This window comes from Taudactylus pleione, unplaced genomic scaffold (genome assembly GCF_031769625.1).
Source record: "Taudactylus pleione unplaced genomic scaffold, aTauple2 ptg001573l, whole genome shotgun sequence".
Lineage (NCBI taxonomy): Eukaryota > Metazoa > Chordata > Amphibia > Anura > Myobatrachidae > Taudactylus > Taudactylus pleione.
The window spans coordinates 576454-593936 of NW_028285970.1; the positions used below are offsets into that span (position 1 = coordinate 576454).

At 45.5% G+C, this 17483-nt stretch overlaps 1 protein-coding gene across 1 annotated transcript in view; it reads left to right on the forward strand.

Moving 5' to 3' along the window:
• The first annotated feature begins 13856 nt into the window (after positions 1-13856).
• The window catches only part of LOC148442288 (transmembrane channel-like protein 1), a 152256-nt gene continuing 148629 nt past the window's right edge, over positions 13857-17483 (forward strand). The window contains exons 1-2 of the mRNA XM_088464078.1: positions 13857-13958; positions 14648-14729. Of these exons, the coding sequence (XP_088320204.1) occupies positions 13857-13958; positions 14648-14729 (184 nt within the window). The remainder of the gene's footprint in view (positions 13959-14647; positions 14730-17483) is intronic.

Genomic DNA, 17483 nt, shown 5'->3' on the forward strand with positions numbered 1-17483 from the left:
GGTGCTTGTTACTCATAAGAACTCCACTGTAGCTCCTCAGTGGCCTTAACAATAACAAGTACCAAAAGGAAAAACAAAATGTTAGTTGCTGAGTAAAAAAACAAAACATTTCATGTTATTTTACCTATAGTAACATATCAAAATATTGTACTTACACTTTAATGGTCCCTTTCCCCTTTCCCCTTCCCTCACGGTACTCAAGCTACACGCCCACAACACTCAATGACACACCCACAAGACAGAATAGTGTTGTGCAAGCACATTGTCACCACCCAGATCCCACCCTTTAGAGCCCATTACACGCAAACACAAATCTGGCCAAGATACTTCCTACTCAGCATCAGCCCCATAAATAGTAATATGCACAAATAAGATACAGAAACACACATTTGTGCACACAGGGGGGCAGATGTACTAAGCTCTGAAAAGTGATAAAGTGGAAAGTGATAAACCAACAGCTAATCAGCTTCCAACTGTCATTTTTCAAACACAGCCTGTAACATGACAGTTGGGAGCTGAGTGGCTGGTCAGTTATCACTCTCCACTTTATCACTTTTCAGGGCTTAGTACATCTCCCCCAGGGCCTGATGTTGCATGAGTAATATGCCAGTTGTGTAGAAATAAATAATGTGGGTCGCACTTGTACTTGACGTGTACCTGGCATAAACCAAACGCTACTGTTGCTGACCAAAGCGGATCTCATGCTCTGCATAGAGGCTCAAATATGCTACTTTTGCGTTCACTTCTTATTAAACATAAATCATATTATTTTGCAGTTCGATGTGCATCAGGCCCACAATCTTATCCTGAAAGGTGGCTAACCAGCAAAACATTCACAATAGCAAACATACTTTGCTTACAAATGCAAGCACACACTTGTGAATATACACATACAACAGAAATAAAACGCACAATATACAAATCACAGAGGGCAGGTAGTTCTTTACCCTATAATGTGTAATGTTTCTATGATAATTTTATGGGAAGGGGGCATGGACTGCACACCCTAGCTCTCTCTAATGGGATGTGCTACCTAGCTGTGACTTAATACTACAACATAGAAAAAAGAGAGACCAGATGCACCATACAACCATTAATAATTATACATCATATACAAGGTTTTTGGCATAAATTTGGACAAAGATGTCTGGGGCACGGGGCACCCCAAAACCATCCCATCCAAAGCACCCTAGGGCACCACACAAAATAAAATAAAAAATAGCAGTGAAGTGTTGAAGGGTTAGGTAAGTGAAAGTGGCTGCTTAGTGTCAAAAGTGTTAGAAAAATGAAAAATAAATGTGTGAAAATGTAATATAACTAAAAAACAAACATAGATTTCGAACTTTATGACCTGTAAAAGTAAAAATTGCATTTACTTTATGGAATGTATATGCAATTTTCAATATATAGGCAAAACATCACATACTCTTCGGGAAAGGTGGGCAGAACATAAGGTTTTGACAAACACCATCTATCTAACCACTTTAAACAAATACATGCACGTTCCCTTGATTCCATCAAACAGGTGATTGGGATTAAACATTTATAGGCAATTGGCGAAAAAAGGATACAGAAGTAGCACTAGCCCAGATTGAGATGAGATATATACATAATGCTAAAATGTTGGTACCATATGGACTTAGGGCCTGATTCAGACCCACTCGCGAGCGGCTGTCCGCTCGCAAGTGGGTCGATGGTGTGCACTGCGCATGCGCACGACGGAGGGAACTCCGTCGTGCGCATGCGCGAGACGCGACTAGCGAAGGACTTTCCTTCGCTCGTTGTGTCTGATCAAAGGGGGCGTGCTGTCGATGTTGATTGACAGCACGCCCCCTTTGGTGGGCGTGCCGGGGGCGTGCCTGCCAGACGGAGGCGTTCCCAAGGGAACGCCTACCGTCAGAAGCCGGCCCCACTGACATCACTAGTGATGTCAGTGGGAGTGATTTTGGCTCTGATAGAGCCAAAATCACTCCTGGCTTTGCGGTTGAAAAACTCAACCGCAGGCTTCTGCTCGCACTGGCGATGGTCGCGATGGTCAAGACCATCGCGACCATCATCCTGCACGCTCGTATAGGCTGTGGGTGGTGACCCACAGCTATACGAGCGTCCAGGAGGACGCTCCATATTTATGGAGGTGGGCCCTGATTCAGAGCGAGCGCTCTGGTCAGAGCGTCCGGCTCTGAATCAGGGCCTTAATGCAGAATTTGAGATCTAGTGGTTTCTGTAATTTTACCAAGCCCTTAGTGTAATACCCACCTCTATATATTGTATTTATTTTTTACCTACCTATAAAGTTGATGTTTGGAGGTATTTTATATTTTAGATGTCACTATGCTTTTTATGATTATCCTACTTTTCAGTGATGTCAATTTTATTTATTCATTATTTTATAGATGGAAAACCATTTGAATAATTTTCCCATTTTGTGACATATTTAGATAGACAATGTTATTCGTATTGGCACATCCTTAAATAGGTATAATATTACTAGATCTAGGAGTACCGAATAAGCTAGGACTCCTTTAAGATCGGGTTCAGAGACCGGAGATTCACTTCAGGCCAGGTGACACGTATCCCCGATCTCCGCTGAACTTCCGGTTTGGCTTTGGAACGCAGACCGGAAGTTATACATATACAATAGAGGCCGATTGCTATAGACCCTAGTGCTAGGAATCTTTGTTGTGTTCGGATTGGCTGAATCCGGAACCGAAAGTACATTGACATATGAGTAATTTGATGTTTTTACTGTTTTGTCAGCTACGAATTTGTGTGTATACAACTTACTCTATTTTAATATATGTTTTATTTGGATACTGGATATTTTGTACACATTTTAAAAGCTATGAAATAGATTTTCTTGGCATAGCCACTCCCTAAAGAAGGGGACGGTACTATGTTTAGTATAAATATAGGTCTTGGACCGATGTACACCACTGCCTTCATAAAGACTTTGTTAGTCGAAACATGTTGGTGTGGTGTTAGAGGACCTGCATACGACCTACCATTGATACTTTACTTTACCACATTGGTAAGAAAACCCGGGTTATGTTTTTATATCTTCCCAAGTGGTTGGAATCTTCTAGAATGTATATACCTAAGATTAATAAATGGTGGATGCAGCCCTTTTTAGAGTTTTTTTGTTCTTCCATAAATATTATTTAGGATTAACAGATAAAGAAATTGCTACGTGTGGATCACCTGCTGAATACATGTAAGCATACGTGTAAGCATATTTTGAATAAGTATTTTATCACGAGGTGATTCAAACATTTCCCTTCTCTTTGCCCCCTTTACTCTATGGCCCTGATTCAGAGCCGGACGCTCTGACAGAGCGCTCGCTCTGAATCAGAGCCGTTTTTTTTTTTTTTTTTTTTAGAACTGCCTCCTGGCTGCTCGCATAGCTGTAGGTGACCACCCACAGCTATAGCGAGCGGCCAGGAAGATGGTCGCGATGGTCAAGACCATCGCGACCATTGGGCTTGCGACGAGACCCTTGTGGTAGGGTCTCGTTGCCACAAGCCCCAGAGAGCTTTCGGCTCAAACAGAGCCGAAAGCTCTCCCACTGACATCACTTGTGATGTCAGTGGGGCCGCCCACAGATGGTAGGCGTTCTCCCCCCCAGCCCGCCCACTAAAGGGGGCATGCTGTCACTCAACATCAACAGCACGCCCCCTTTGGTGCGAGACCCGGAGTGATGGCTTGCGCTCTGGGCCACCATCGACCCGGTTGCTAGCGCTCAGCACTTGCGACCGGGTCTGAATCAGGCCTTATGTGCGGATGAGAGAATCAGAGGAGGATATAGGGGTCTATTTACTAAGAAGTGTTAGGAGACAGAGTGAAAAGTGATACGGTGCCAGCCAATCAGCTCACAACTGTCATTTTTCAAACACAGCCTGTGAAATGACAGTTGGGAGCTGATTGGCTGGCACCTTATCACTTTCTTGTCACTTTTCACTCTGTCTCCAAACACTGCTTAGTAAATAGACCCCATAAAGAAAAAGATACAGATTGAGAAAGAACTGTGAAGATGGACATTTGTGGATGGTGAATATTTATTGATATATCCCATCAGTGGAGCGCAGAGTTCTATTTGTTTTATTTATTGGTATTTCTTTAGGTCTGGTAACACCTATTGAACTCTCAGCTGCTCCTCTGCTGTGCAAAGGAGTTCAATTTTGTTGTGTATTAAACAACACAGTATCACAGCCAGAATAAAAATAATAAAAAAAAACACTATTTTTTTTAAACCACATACAACAAATAATTATTATTACTGTACTTAGTAATGGAATAGAATAATGTTTCTGCACTATAAAAAAAAAACAACAACGTTTTACTGACTGCTTATCCAAAAAACTAGCTCGGCCAGTATTACTAGGGAGATGTGGGTGTCACTGCCCATCAAAGTGCCACTGAACCTAAATTTAAGTATTGAACAGTGCAGCTCCACTGTCTCTCCTAATCTACTTCCCCTCTGGTGGTCCTGTGACAAATTACGCCTAAATCACAGCAGGAGGTACTTATATCGGATCCATAACACGCAAAATCCAATGCAGGGAAGATGACGTTTTTCCTCATTTTGGAATCGGAAAATGTAAAGGAGATCCGACCCGGGGCTTGGACCAGCTTGGTTTGGATTCAGTATGAAACACCGCTTGCCGCAAATCCCGGCAGCGCCTGCCCGATCTGGAAGGAAATCCCGATTGTCTACAAGGTAAATAAATACTGATCTAACTGAACCCCCTAACCCTCCTTTAGGGTGCCTAACCCTAACCTTCCCCCCTGTGCCTAACCCTAATCCCCCCTTTTCCTGCCGCCTAAACCTAAATCCCCCGGGGGGTGCCTAACCCTAACCCTAACCTTCCCCCGGGGGTGGCTAACCCTAACCTTCCCTCCCCTTAGCCTAACCCTAACCTCCCAGGTGGGGTGCCTAACCCTAAGTCCCCCCCCCGGAACCATAAACCTAACTCTCCCCCCACCTCCGCGGCTGTCCGCGCTCGGCGCCCGGCATCCCTTCGATTGGGATGCTGGGCGCCGGTCTCCCAGCGTAGGTTAGTTAACCAGTGCCGGGATTCTGTAGTCTAGATGCCGGCGGCACATTAATGCATACCCTTGGTTCAAGCAAGTTTGTGTGGGTTTGGCTTCCTAGAAACCGGACCCACTCACCTCTACTACAGTCTGGTCTTTAGTTGGATCTCCGGGGGATTGGACACGTGTGTACCCATCTTAAGTCATGTTCCGTCATATAAGATGAATCATTTGATTTATCCATTATACTTTGAAAACTGTAGATAAAATGGAGGAAGGTGTCTGAAGGGATAAGCGATAAAGGTAACAGGCCACAATTTGTCATATACTCCTTACCTGAAGATGTAATTAAGATTATTTTCTTGTTGCTGTTTAGGACCTTATTGGAAGATGTAATCCAAAGACCATATCAGTAGTCGTTATCGAATGTTGCTTAAATAAAGCAGGAACTACTTAGAGAATATCAATGTAGGGTAAAATATCACCACAAAATGGCTGGGCATCCATTATATAGGACTGTGACCTGCATTGTGACATCAAAATGCATGCAGGCAGCAGCTAGAGATAACTGTAGCATAGATTAGCTTTGGGGCCAGATGCCCTGCAGCAGCACTCTGGTGAGAATAGAAAGGCTGGAGCTTAGAACAGTGTTGGCTAACCTTGACACTCCAGCTGTTATGGAACTACATAACCCAGCATGCACTGCTACAGTTTTGCTATTAGGGCATGCTAAAACTGTGGCAGGGCATGCTGGGATATATAGTTCCACAACAGCTGGAGTGTCAAGGTTAGCCAACACTGGCTTAGAACATAGCAGTGTAACTTGGCACAGTGAGAAGGCTGGGACCCAAAAGCTCTCTAGACCCTGTACCAGCCCAATTCTCTGCACCTACTGTAGCTACGCCCTTGCCTGTGAGTGACAGCTGGTCTGCCAAAGATTGAAAGAGTATGTTTTGTGACACAATTGTCACGGCTGCCGACAATTGAGACTCATGGGAGGAGGCAGGCCTACTAGGCACAATATACTGGGGTGGCTTTAGGAATGACCTTTTCATGAAATCTCAATAGCACGGAATAAAAGTAAATAGAATTTATTCACAGGAGAAATATAATAGCAACGTCTCACATAATGTCTCAACAACACTGAGGTTCTCATAAGCAATATTGAGTATAGGAGAAAACCCCCCATATAGTCTTTAACACAGAAAAGTTAATATGGTAGGGAACCTCGAGTCCAGTATGAGGCTAACACCTCAGGATAATATAGAGGAGCATCACCTGGGTGGAACCCTGTAGTGATGGAGATCCGGAGCAGAGTGAGCCCTGTAATGCAGTGAAAGACGGAGCAGGGTTGAGCCCTGTGATGCTGTGAGGTTGAAGCAGGGTTGAGCCCTGTGATGCGATGAGGTCAGAGCAGGGTTGAGCCCTGTGATGCGGTGAAGTCGGAGCAGGGTTGAGCCCTGTAATGCGATGAGGTTGAACCAGGGTAGAGCCCTATAAAGCGGTGTGGTTCCGGAACAGGGTTGAGCCCTGCGGTGTAAGTGGAATCTGGAGCGGGGTTGAGCCCCGTGATGCAATGAAGGCTGAAGTAGGGTTGAGCCCTGTGAAGTGGTGTGGTTCCGGAACAGGGTTGAGCCCTGCGGTATGACTAGAATCCGGAACAGGGTTGAACCCCGCGATGCGGTGATGATATCTGTAACGGTGCAGTTGACAACTGTAACGAAGATGGGTTCAATGTCCACAGGAGTGAGAGGCAGCAGGCAAAGTAAAAAGTGTAGCAAAAGGTGAAACCACAGCAGTGGAGCTAAAAGCAATACTTAGGCAATGGCTATGCTGAGCTCAGTAGTGCGGCTGATAACTGGCATCAGAAGTTTAGCTGGAACATGAGCAGAGATGTAGCAAAGTCCTCAGCAACCCACAGGTACAGCAGGGATCTGGCAGGAGTCCAAGAAAGACCTGACAGTAATGTTGCACAGACACTGAGACACAGTTAGTAACAGGCTTTATACTAGAGGTCTGTGGGCCTGATTCAGAGCCGGACGCTATTTGCGCTCGCTCATTCAGAAAAAGGGGCCCGGCTATTTAAATTGAGCGCTCGCTCTTTGCGGTCTGTTGACGCCTCTATGTCTGAGCGAGCGAATGAAACATGCGTTGCTATTTTTTAAAGACGCCCCCTGGCCGCTCGCATCCTACGTCATCTCCGCTATTTATTTGATTAATCGAGTACATCGAAAGGCATCTGAACTGCTCGCAGTGCTTGTGGTAGGATTTTCCTACCGCAATCATGCAAACAGTTCAGGCTAAGAAACAACCAACTGATGTGGTCGATGACGCTGCTTTGTTAATTATGCACACCCTTAAATGCCCGTTTTGACCGTTTGGCACGCCTGCGTTCAGATCACCACTCCCCGTTTTCAAGCACCTTCCCCTGTTACCACCCACAAATGCCTCATCCTGTCACTCAAATTAGCAGGCACTCGCTATTTTGCGAGCGCTCGATTTCCGACCACAATGACTGGTTGGCGCATGCGCATTGTGACTCATATGCATGCACAGATGTGCGAACATTGCTCGGAGCGAACGAGCGGCCGCTTACAAGCGGCTCTGAATCAGGCCCTGTGATCCAAAGGAAGTTCAGAACATGTGACCCAAATGGAATCAGGTTTGAAATTATGAGCAATCTCGGAATCCCACAACCAGACAACACCTTGGAAACAGATGATCACTTTAAATCTCTATTCCCTGTATGTGAAAAACGCCAGCAAGCAGGATAGCTCCTCCAACGACCACAATGGAACTTTGGAAAAAGTAATCTATCTTTATGTACTGAAATAGTCTCAGTCCTGATAACAATCCTCTCAATAGATTGTTTCAGAAGATGCAGCTCTGAGATCTGCTGCAAAATTGGACAGGTGTGGAGACATATCAATGGTGTTGAATCTGCGTCTAGGTCTCCAGTAGTATTGTGTCAACAGTCTTTTCTGAAGATGGATCACCTTAGTATTGGACTATTGTACCCGTATTAAGTCATGCAATGTTATATCAGATGAATAATTTGCTTTATCCATTGTTTCTAAATTGAAAACTGCCAACAAATTGGAAGGAGGTGTCTGAAGGTGTAAGGGTGACAGGCCAAAATATGTTACATAGTCCTTACCTAAAGATGTTATTCAGATTTTTTCTGAAGATGTTGCTGTTCAGGACCTTGTTGGAAGATATAATCCATTCCAGAGACCATATCAGTAGTCGTTATCAAAAGTCTTTTAAATAAAGCAGGAACTACATAGAGAGTATCAATGTAGGAGAAAATGTCACCACAAAATGGCTGCCAGTAGCTGCCAGGCAGCAGCTAGAGATGGCTGTAGCTTCGATCAGCTCTGGGCCCAGATGTCCTCTAGCAGCACTCTGGTGAAATTAGACAATCTGGGGCACAGATGATGGCAGTGTATATCAGTAATGGAAGAGGTATGCATCTCAGAATTGTAACAGCCCAATTCTTTGTACCTACTATAGCTACACCATTGCCTGTGAGTGACAAATTGGTTTGCCAAAATTGGAATAGTATGAAAGGTGACAGAATCCATTCAGTAGATTGTTTTAGAAGATGCAGATCTGAGATCTGCTACAAAATAGGACTGTCGTGAAGGCATATAATGGATGTTGAATCTGTTCTAAGTCTCCAGTAGGATTGTGTCAACAGTCAGGACTGGAGTTGGATATCCGAAGGATTGGACAAGTGTGTAGCTGTCTTAATTCATGTGCCGTCATAACAGAGGAATGATTTGCTTTATCCATTGTTTCTAAATTGAAAACTGCATATAAAATGGAGGGAGGTGTCTAAAGGGGTAAGGGGGACAGGCCAAAATTTGTTATATAGTCCTTACCTAAAGATGTTTTTCAGCTTTTTTTCTGAAGATGTTGTTGTACAGGACCTTATTGGAAAATTTAATCCAAAGCCCATATTAGTAGTTGTTATCCAAAATCTCTTAGATAAAGTAGGAGCTACTTAGAAACTATCAATGTAGGAGAAAATTTCACCACAAAATGGCTGCCAGTAGCTCGTCATCCTTTTTATAGGTCTTTGAAATGCATTGTGAAATCACAATGATTGCAGGCAGCAGCTAGAGATGGATGTAGCTTAGAGCAGCTCTGGGCCTAGATGCTTTGCAGCAGCACTCAGGAGGAGGCAGTGTAACAGAGTGCAGGGACAGGGCCAGGTCCCAGAAGCGGCCTGGGACCCATAGCAGCCAATTTTCGGCACCTACTGAGCTACACTCTTGCCTGTTTGTGGCAGATGGTCTGCAAAAAATGTAAAGACTATGGGCTGATTCAGCAGTGAACGCAAGTTGGTCCTGATTCAGCAGTCCACCGATGGTTGCGATGGTGATCCCAGCCTGCGACCTATGTTGCAGTGCTGGGATCACAAATGCAGCAGGTGATGTCATACATCTCCTGCTGCATTTACATTATTGCAAGGATCACAAATTCAAAGCTGCCTGCATTCAACTTTGCAATTGCGATCCTTGGTGAATCAGGCCTTATGTTTGGTGACACAGGGGCCCATTTATCAAAGTTAATTTGAGGTATATTCCCCGAAAACACCTGTTTACCTCAAATACTAAGTATCCCCCAGATGTATGGAGGAGGGACTGCGGCAGGTATCTCCGATACCTGCTGTGATCCCTCCACTGCCGCCGGCAGCCGCCCCCCCATAGGTTTCTATGGGGGATGCGATGCTGCCAAATGTATCAATATCGGGAATGCGAAGCAATTCAGTCTTTTCTGGAGCTGGATCGCCAGAGGATTGGATTATTGTTCCCAAATTAAGTCATGCAATGTTATATCAGATGAATAATTTGCTTTAGCCATTGTTTTTAAATTGACAACTGACGGCAAAATGGAGGGAGGTGTCTGAAGGGGTAAGGGTGATAGGTAAGCATTATATAACAAATTTTGGCCTAAAAATGTTATTCAGATTCATTTTCAAAAGATATTGCTCTACAGGACCTTATTGGAAGATGTAATCCAAAGACCATATCCATAGTCATAAGCCAAAGTCTCTTAAATAAAGCAGGAGCTACTTAGAAAGTATCAATGTTGGAGAAAATGTCACCACAAAATGGCTGACAAAAGCCGCACATCTTTTATATAGGGCTATGACCTGCATTGTGACATCACAATGCATCAGGAAGCAGCGAGAGATGGCTAAAGCTTAGCTCTGGGCCCAGATGCATTGCACAAGCATTCTGGTGAGAATAGAAAAGTTGGGGCTCAGGAGATTGCAGTGTAACTGAGTTCAGGGAAAGGTCCAGGTCCCAGAGGCGGCCCAATTCTTTGCACCTACTGTAGCTTCATCCTTGCCTGTGAGTGGCAGCTGGTCTGCCAACAATTGTAGATTGTTATGGGGAGGGTTATAATTAGGCACTAGGGGTGCAGGGAGGGGGAGGTTAGGTATAGGCACTAGGGGGGAGGTTGGGTTTAGGCACCAGGGATGGTTAGGGGTAAGGGTTAGTCTTACCTTCTGTCCCTATGGGTGTCCAGTGGCATCCCGACTGCCGGGATCTCATACCCAACCCGGTTGGTGACACAATCCTTTCAATAGATTGTTTCATCAGATGCAGATCTGAGATCTGCTGCAAAATTAGACAGGTGTGGAGGTGTATATTGGATGTTAAATCTGCGTCCAGGTCTTTAGTAGGAATGGTTTAGGGTCATACAATATCCTATCAAATTAATAATTTATTTTTTCCATTGTTTCTAAAGGTGCGTACACACGGTACAATATCTTTGAATGATAACGATATCGTTCATCGATAAATCGTTCATATACTTCCTTTTTTTGCAACAACCAACGAACGACCAATGATGTGCGTTCCCGCCTGGACGATAACTATTTCTATGGTAGTCCGTACATGCAGGCCAACTTGGATGATTTCATCACGATTTGCATGTTCAGAGATGTGGCAGGATGACTTCATTGAAAGATATCATAGATCTCTTTCAGTGTGTACACCCAAATCATTTGTCCTGTACTACAGAGAAGTTCAAGGGAAATCGTTCACCGATATCGTTGGTTGTGCAGATCGTACCGTGTGTACCCAGCTTTAATTAAAAATGCAGATAAAATGAAGTGAGGTGTCTGAAGGGGTAGGGGTGAGAGGCCAAAATTTGTTATATAGTCCTTACATAAAGATGTTATTCAGATTCTTTTTTAATAGATGTTGCTCTACAGGACCTTATTGGAAGATGTAATCCAAAGACTATATCAGTAGTCGTTATCCAAAGTTGCTTAAATAAAGTGGGAACTACTTAGAGAGTATCAATGTAGGAGAAAATGTCACCACAAAATGGCTGCCACTAGCTGGTTATCCTTTATATAGGGCTGTGACCTGCATTGTGACATCACAATGCATGTAGTTGGCAGCTAGAGATGGATGTAGTTTAGATCAGCTCTTGGCCCAGATGCATTGCAGCAGCACTCTGGTGTGAATAGAAAAGCCGGGGTTTAGGAGATGGCAGTGTAACAGAGTGCAGGGATAGGGCTGAGTCCTAGAGGCACCCTGGGTCACATAGCAGCCTAATTTTCTGCAACTACTGTAGCTAAGGCCTTTGCCTGATTGTAGCAGATGGTCTGCCAAAGATTGGAATAGTAATAGATCTGAATACTTGAATAAGTTTGAAGAAAGATAAGCACACTGTTTGTGATGGAATATTGCTAGCTCACCAGGGGTTAAAGGAAAGGAGGGGCCGTAGCCAGGAATGTGCCCATCAAAATGTAACCTATGGCAGTAATAAGGGGCAAGGCCCCTACTATTCATTATAAATAGTCTGGAAGAGGAGCAATCTTCCTCTTTTCCAGTTTTTGAACCAGGCTGGGATGAGTATCATCATTATACACTAGTGCCATTTTCTGTGAATTATCTGTTCCCTCTGTCTTTTTTCCATATGCTGCTCCCTCCCCCTCCCTCCATCTCCAGAAACTCCTACCCCTGTGTCCTTGCACCCTGTTGCCCCTTTTTCCGGCTGCTGCTTCCCCCCCCACCTCTCCTCCCTCCCTCTTCATGTGCAGCCTCTTTTCCCCCCTGTGTCCTTGCACACTAGGCCTTAGCAGGCAGGCTTTTCTTCCTTGCCTCCAACCCTGGCATCCACCGCACCATCCCCCGGCCCGCCGCGCCGCTTAGTGAGGTAGCTAGGCCCAAACCCTGCAGTCGCGTCTTCCTGCAGGTGCAGTACACGGCCGTCAGCAGGACGCCAAGCCACGCCTGCCTCCACTCATGCACGCACCCCGGGAATCCCAGCGCTGGTGCTGTGAAGCCCCTTCACTGGCACCAGCCCACGGGGGGGCCCCACAGACCACCTGGGCACCCCCAGCAAGCAGGCTTCTTCACCACCTTAAATCCCCGGCGTCCTAGGTAACGGCCTGCCGCCCCCTCCCTCCATGCCTCTCAATGAGGTAGCTAGGCCCTCACCCTTCAATCGTGGCTTCCTGCAGGTGCAGTACACGGCTGTCAGCAGGACGCCAAGCTGTGCCTGCCTCCACCCCTGCACGCACCCTGGGAATACCGGCGCTGGTACTGTTGAAGCCCCTTCACTGGCGCCGGCCCACGGGGGGGTTCCACAGTCCCCCCACCGGCCTGTGTATCTCCCCCAGCTTCAGATCCCCCCGGGCTCCATCCCGCAGTCTGGCCCCACCCACGAAACTCCGGTGGCCATTTTGGCCTCTGGCTGCAGCAGAGACTGCCATGATGGCCTCTGCCATTCAGCCACCATCCCCCACCGCATTAAACCAGCCCACCCAGTGCCTTCACTACACTACAGTTTTGACCCCCGGCCAGCCCTAAAGCACTGGTGCAATGTCAATGCGCCATCAAGCAGCCGCTACCGGCCCCCACTCATAGTTGCACACTGGTTGCCCCCCTTTTTTTCTGCAGAAACCGCCAGCATCAGCCCCCCTCTTTTTTTATTTTTTTACAGCCGCCAGCATCCCAGAGCAGTTATATACGGTACACTCCCCACTATGGTCCCGCTACCACCGATCCACCATCCTGATCAGCTGAAAGATGTCATGCACATGCTTCCAACTCACGTGTTATATTTCAAGTCCTCTGGTTGCCGTCTCAGAGTCTTCCAAGGTTCCACAGGAAGTGTCTTCGGCTGTCCAGGATGTTCAGAAGGCGACTGAAGTCGTGGTGGGCACACCGAGGGACAAGCGTTAGCGGGCAGTCGGTCAGGGCTGGGCCTTCATCCACTGGATAACGTGAGCATGTTGTTGTCTTTTTGTGCAGCGTTTTACTTTACTTTGCTGTGTATAGCGATTCTTCCAGATACACAGTAGGCCCTGTCAGTTTAAGGGGTGTTTGCGCAAACGCTTAAGGGTAAGCATGAAAGCCAAAAGAGATCTAATTCTATATTAGCACCTAGGGTCCTGGTTGCAGCGGGGGATGGGGTCCATTGTGCAAACGCAGATCTACCTAGGTGATATGGGGTTAAAGTTATGGCAGCCCTGACAGTGTGGAATTTGTTATACTCTCATGTATTCTGGTTTCAGGAAGCAGCTTAGGTAAAGCAAGTTGGTGGGCATGTTTGCCAGTACGGCGGATGCTAAATGTATTACTGCATCACAGTACCGAAGCCCAGCAAGGTCCTATCTATGTGGAGTTTGCATGTTCTCTCTGTGTTTGTTCGCATTTTGGGGTCGGTTACCGGCAGTCATCCCTGATTTGGTTAGCTGGCTTGTTCGTATTCGCAGTTTCATTTCGTGATCCAACAACTTGGAGTGTTTTGGTTGAAGGTTACTCGGCAGTCCTACATAATTTTGGGTTTTCACGATGGCCTGGATGCAGTGCTGTCCAGCTGGTCCAAGTACCTCCAGTGCTGGGCGCGATGAAGGCTATGCGTTCATTAATGCCCAGTGCAACAGAAAGTCGAGCGTAGGTGCATTCAAATTCTGCATGCTATGTGGTGACGGGCATCGGACAGAATATAGCCTCATTGGTGGTACAGTAGCGGGTCAAGGGGATATCAGAACGAATAGCGAGGAGGTATTACATAGCGTTTGGGTTTTCGTTCGCTTTTAACGCACAATATATATGTCGAATTCCCGACGGAACCGTCAGCCCATACGCAATAACCCAGGATTCGCTAGGAGTAGTTTGGTAGCAGAGGTTACATTGGGGCACATGTGTGGCCCTTTATTGTCTTGCACTTCACCGTTGGGGTTTGTACCTAGGAGGGTGATGAGCAAGTTTAGATTTATTCTGCAGCTTTTCTACCCGGAACGGTGATCCGTCAAGGACGCATTAGATTCGGCAGTTTGCCACGAAGTATATCAATCCTTCAAGCAAGGCACTGTTTAACGCCGTTTTCTCTCTGTATTTTTTCTGTGTTCGAGAATTTTGAGTAGCTGGAAATTATTCCGTAGATAAGTTCTTTCCAGTGGTTCGTTCTGTTTACTATTCTTTGTCGATTGTGGCAGCTCATTTTTAGCAATGGTGCGGGCAAGCACGTGCACGTCAGGGCAGACCAATTCTTAGGTTGCTCTATCGGTAGTGGGGGCACCCGGTGGTTTTTTAGCTTGCAAGAATTATTTTTCTTTACAGGCGTTTTGTATCGGTTCTAGGCTTACCGGTTTCTCACAACGAAACTGAAGTCTCTGTTTACACATTCGTCCTATCTGAGTATAGATATCGACAATTTGCTAGGTATTTGCCGATTAGCTTTGGTTTAAAGTTGGTGAATTGGGGAATTATTGTGGAAGCGTCTCTAAAGCAATTGCAATTTTTTTTTAGGATACGAATGTTGATTGTAGAGTAATACCCATGGGCAGGAAATTGGCGTCGTTTGCATCGCTCCATAGCCAGTGGTTAAAATTTCGCCATTTTCGCTTGTCTCAGGACTTGTGGGAAGTTCTGCACGTTTGGTGGGTTATGTTTCGGGAGTTCACTGGAGTTAGAATTGACTACCTGCTCAAGTGGACAATGACAGGTTTTATTTGTTTAAGGGTGCGTCTAGCTCCGTATTTTACTGGGAGTTATCAGTGGGGACAGTGCGTGAGAAGTTGGCAGGAATCATGGATGCGGTAAGATATGCTATTTTTCAGAGTTTTTTACAATCACGTTTGTAGCCAAAAAATCCGGGCTACCAGACTTGGGAGCAATAGTATTAGGTTATGCAGCGATATTTTAGGTAGCTCATGCTATCAATATTTTCAGGGCTGAGTTCCTTCCGGCTTTGCGTTTTTTGGTTTGGCGTTTTATCACCTCTGTGTGTTTGCACACGAGCATATATGTTTAGGGCACATCACTTTCCGGGAGTGGAATACGGGGCAGCAGATGTGCTTGCCTCGTTGCCCATGGATTGGGTTTCGGGGGCTGGCTTCCCCCCTTTTTGCTGAGATACACGGCTTACTCTGGTCCTGTTAATATCGGCTGGTTGTAGCACCGGAAGTTAAGTAGTTTGCTTTGACGTCCTTGGCTCCGCGTACGCTGTAGATTTAGTTGACGGCTCATTATGTTTAGCAAGGTTTCTTGGCTTATGAGGGTAAAGGAGGTTTGCCATTCCAGGCATACCTGTTAGAATTGTTTGGAAATGGCACGAGCTAAGTCATTGCGGTGCGTTCATGTTGGCAGCTTGGTATAGCGTTTTCATATTTCCAAAGTTTCCTGGTACGCCGGTGGCGAGCTGATGGTTTTTTATTAGATAAGATAGAGAGAGGTCAGGGGTGTAGCGCCTCGTTCTAAATGATTTTCACGAAGACTTATTGAGCTATCAATTTTAAAGGATCCGTTAGTCACATGGTCGGGTATCACATTGGTTTATTAAGAGGCACAACTCTTTAATTTGGCATTGTGGTTAGCTTATTTAGGGATCATTATAATTGGCAGGTTGTTTCTCAAAGAAGATGACTTAGACATCAACAGTTTGTTGTTTGAGAATGAAGTTTTCAGTTTAACCTATAATTGTGTCGTATTCATGGATTGTTAAACTGTTCAGCTTGCTAAAGAGCGATGATCCTCTATCCTAACTCAAGCACACCCTTTCACCAATCCTAGTCGGCTTGGCCGTACGTTTAATGGCTTACGACTCCCAGGCACTGGCTCATCCACACCACTCAGACGACATTATCTAGGTTTTACTTCGCAAGGGTTTTTCACAACTTTTGTTGCTTAGAATTGCCGTTAGATCAGTTTAGCACACATTTTCCAGGATTGGGGTGGCAATCTGCATGGCAGCGGCAGGTGCTTCTGTTGACGCCTTAAAACATTTAGGTCAATGGTAGTCGTCAGCCTACAGATAATAGTTGCATAGTTAGCAGCGCTTCTTGCAAGTTTGTTGGGAAACCCAAGGGCTTTAAACCTAATGCCGCTAGGGAGTTTGAAGGGCTTTTCAGCTTTTGCCCTCAAAGAGATTTTGCTGATTTTCACCTTCAGATGGGTCACCCAACTATTGTTTTCCTTCCCTTGGCTAGGCTGTTTTTCTATCAATTGTATTTAGCCTATCCAGTCGTGATGAACCTTTCTTGCAGGTTTATAAGAATGCTAGCAATCGGGTGTGGGTCATAGGACATTCATGTATCTATTGGGCTAATGAGCATCCTTTAACATTTCAGACCCCGCATTTATTAGGTACTAATAAGATTCAGTGGTTCGGTTTTAGGGGCAAGCTCTGAGGTAGCCTTTATTAGACGTTTATGGACAGCAAAAGCCAGTTTTGGGACACCGATTTGGGGTACATTTGGGGGCAAGGACCGGGTACTGTCAATTGCATTGCAGTTCTACTTGCTATCAGGAAGGACCTGCAAACAGTATACTAGAGTTGGCCAGCAGTAGGGTAGGCTGGCAGTAATATATATTGAGTCCGGTCACTAACGGACAGATGGTTATATTGGCACCTTCAATTGCCTTACAAGGAGTGGAGTTTTTTATAGGCCCAATGGGATATACCTACGGTCGCAAGTCTACAGTCTTGCATTAGTAACATTGCTATCTTCCTTGAGGGGCGATTATTTCCTGATGGGTGGGAGGCACAGCTCTTTGAGCAGACCTTTGACGGTAAGCAGTGCTCCTGGGTGGCCTATAATAGTGTAAAAGTGCCTGGGTAGCATTTGCCTTTTGATAGCGGCGAGTGGTCATTTACCTTAGGGGGGACTGGGCCATCATCTTAGGGAGGGGCCAATGCTATGCCAATTAAAAGTGAATGGTTCTACCTCAGGCCAGTTTGCGCCTTTTTATTTAGTTAGTCACATATAATTGTTGGGCTGTGGACTTGGAGCACTGCTTTTACTGCCACCATCTTTCTAATTACAAATTGATCAATACATTTCGACTGTGGTCTTCTTTTAATTCCACATAGGTGTCCGTGTGGTTATTTCTAGTTAGTAGTTAAGTGAGTGAGTTAGCATAATGTAAGATCAAACAATGGATGACTTATGTTTGTTGACACAATCCTTTCAATAG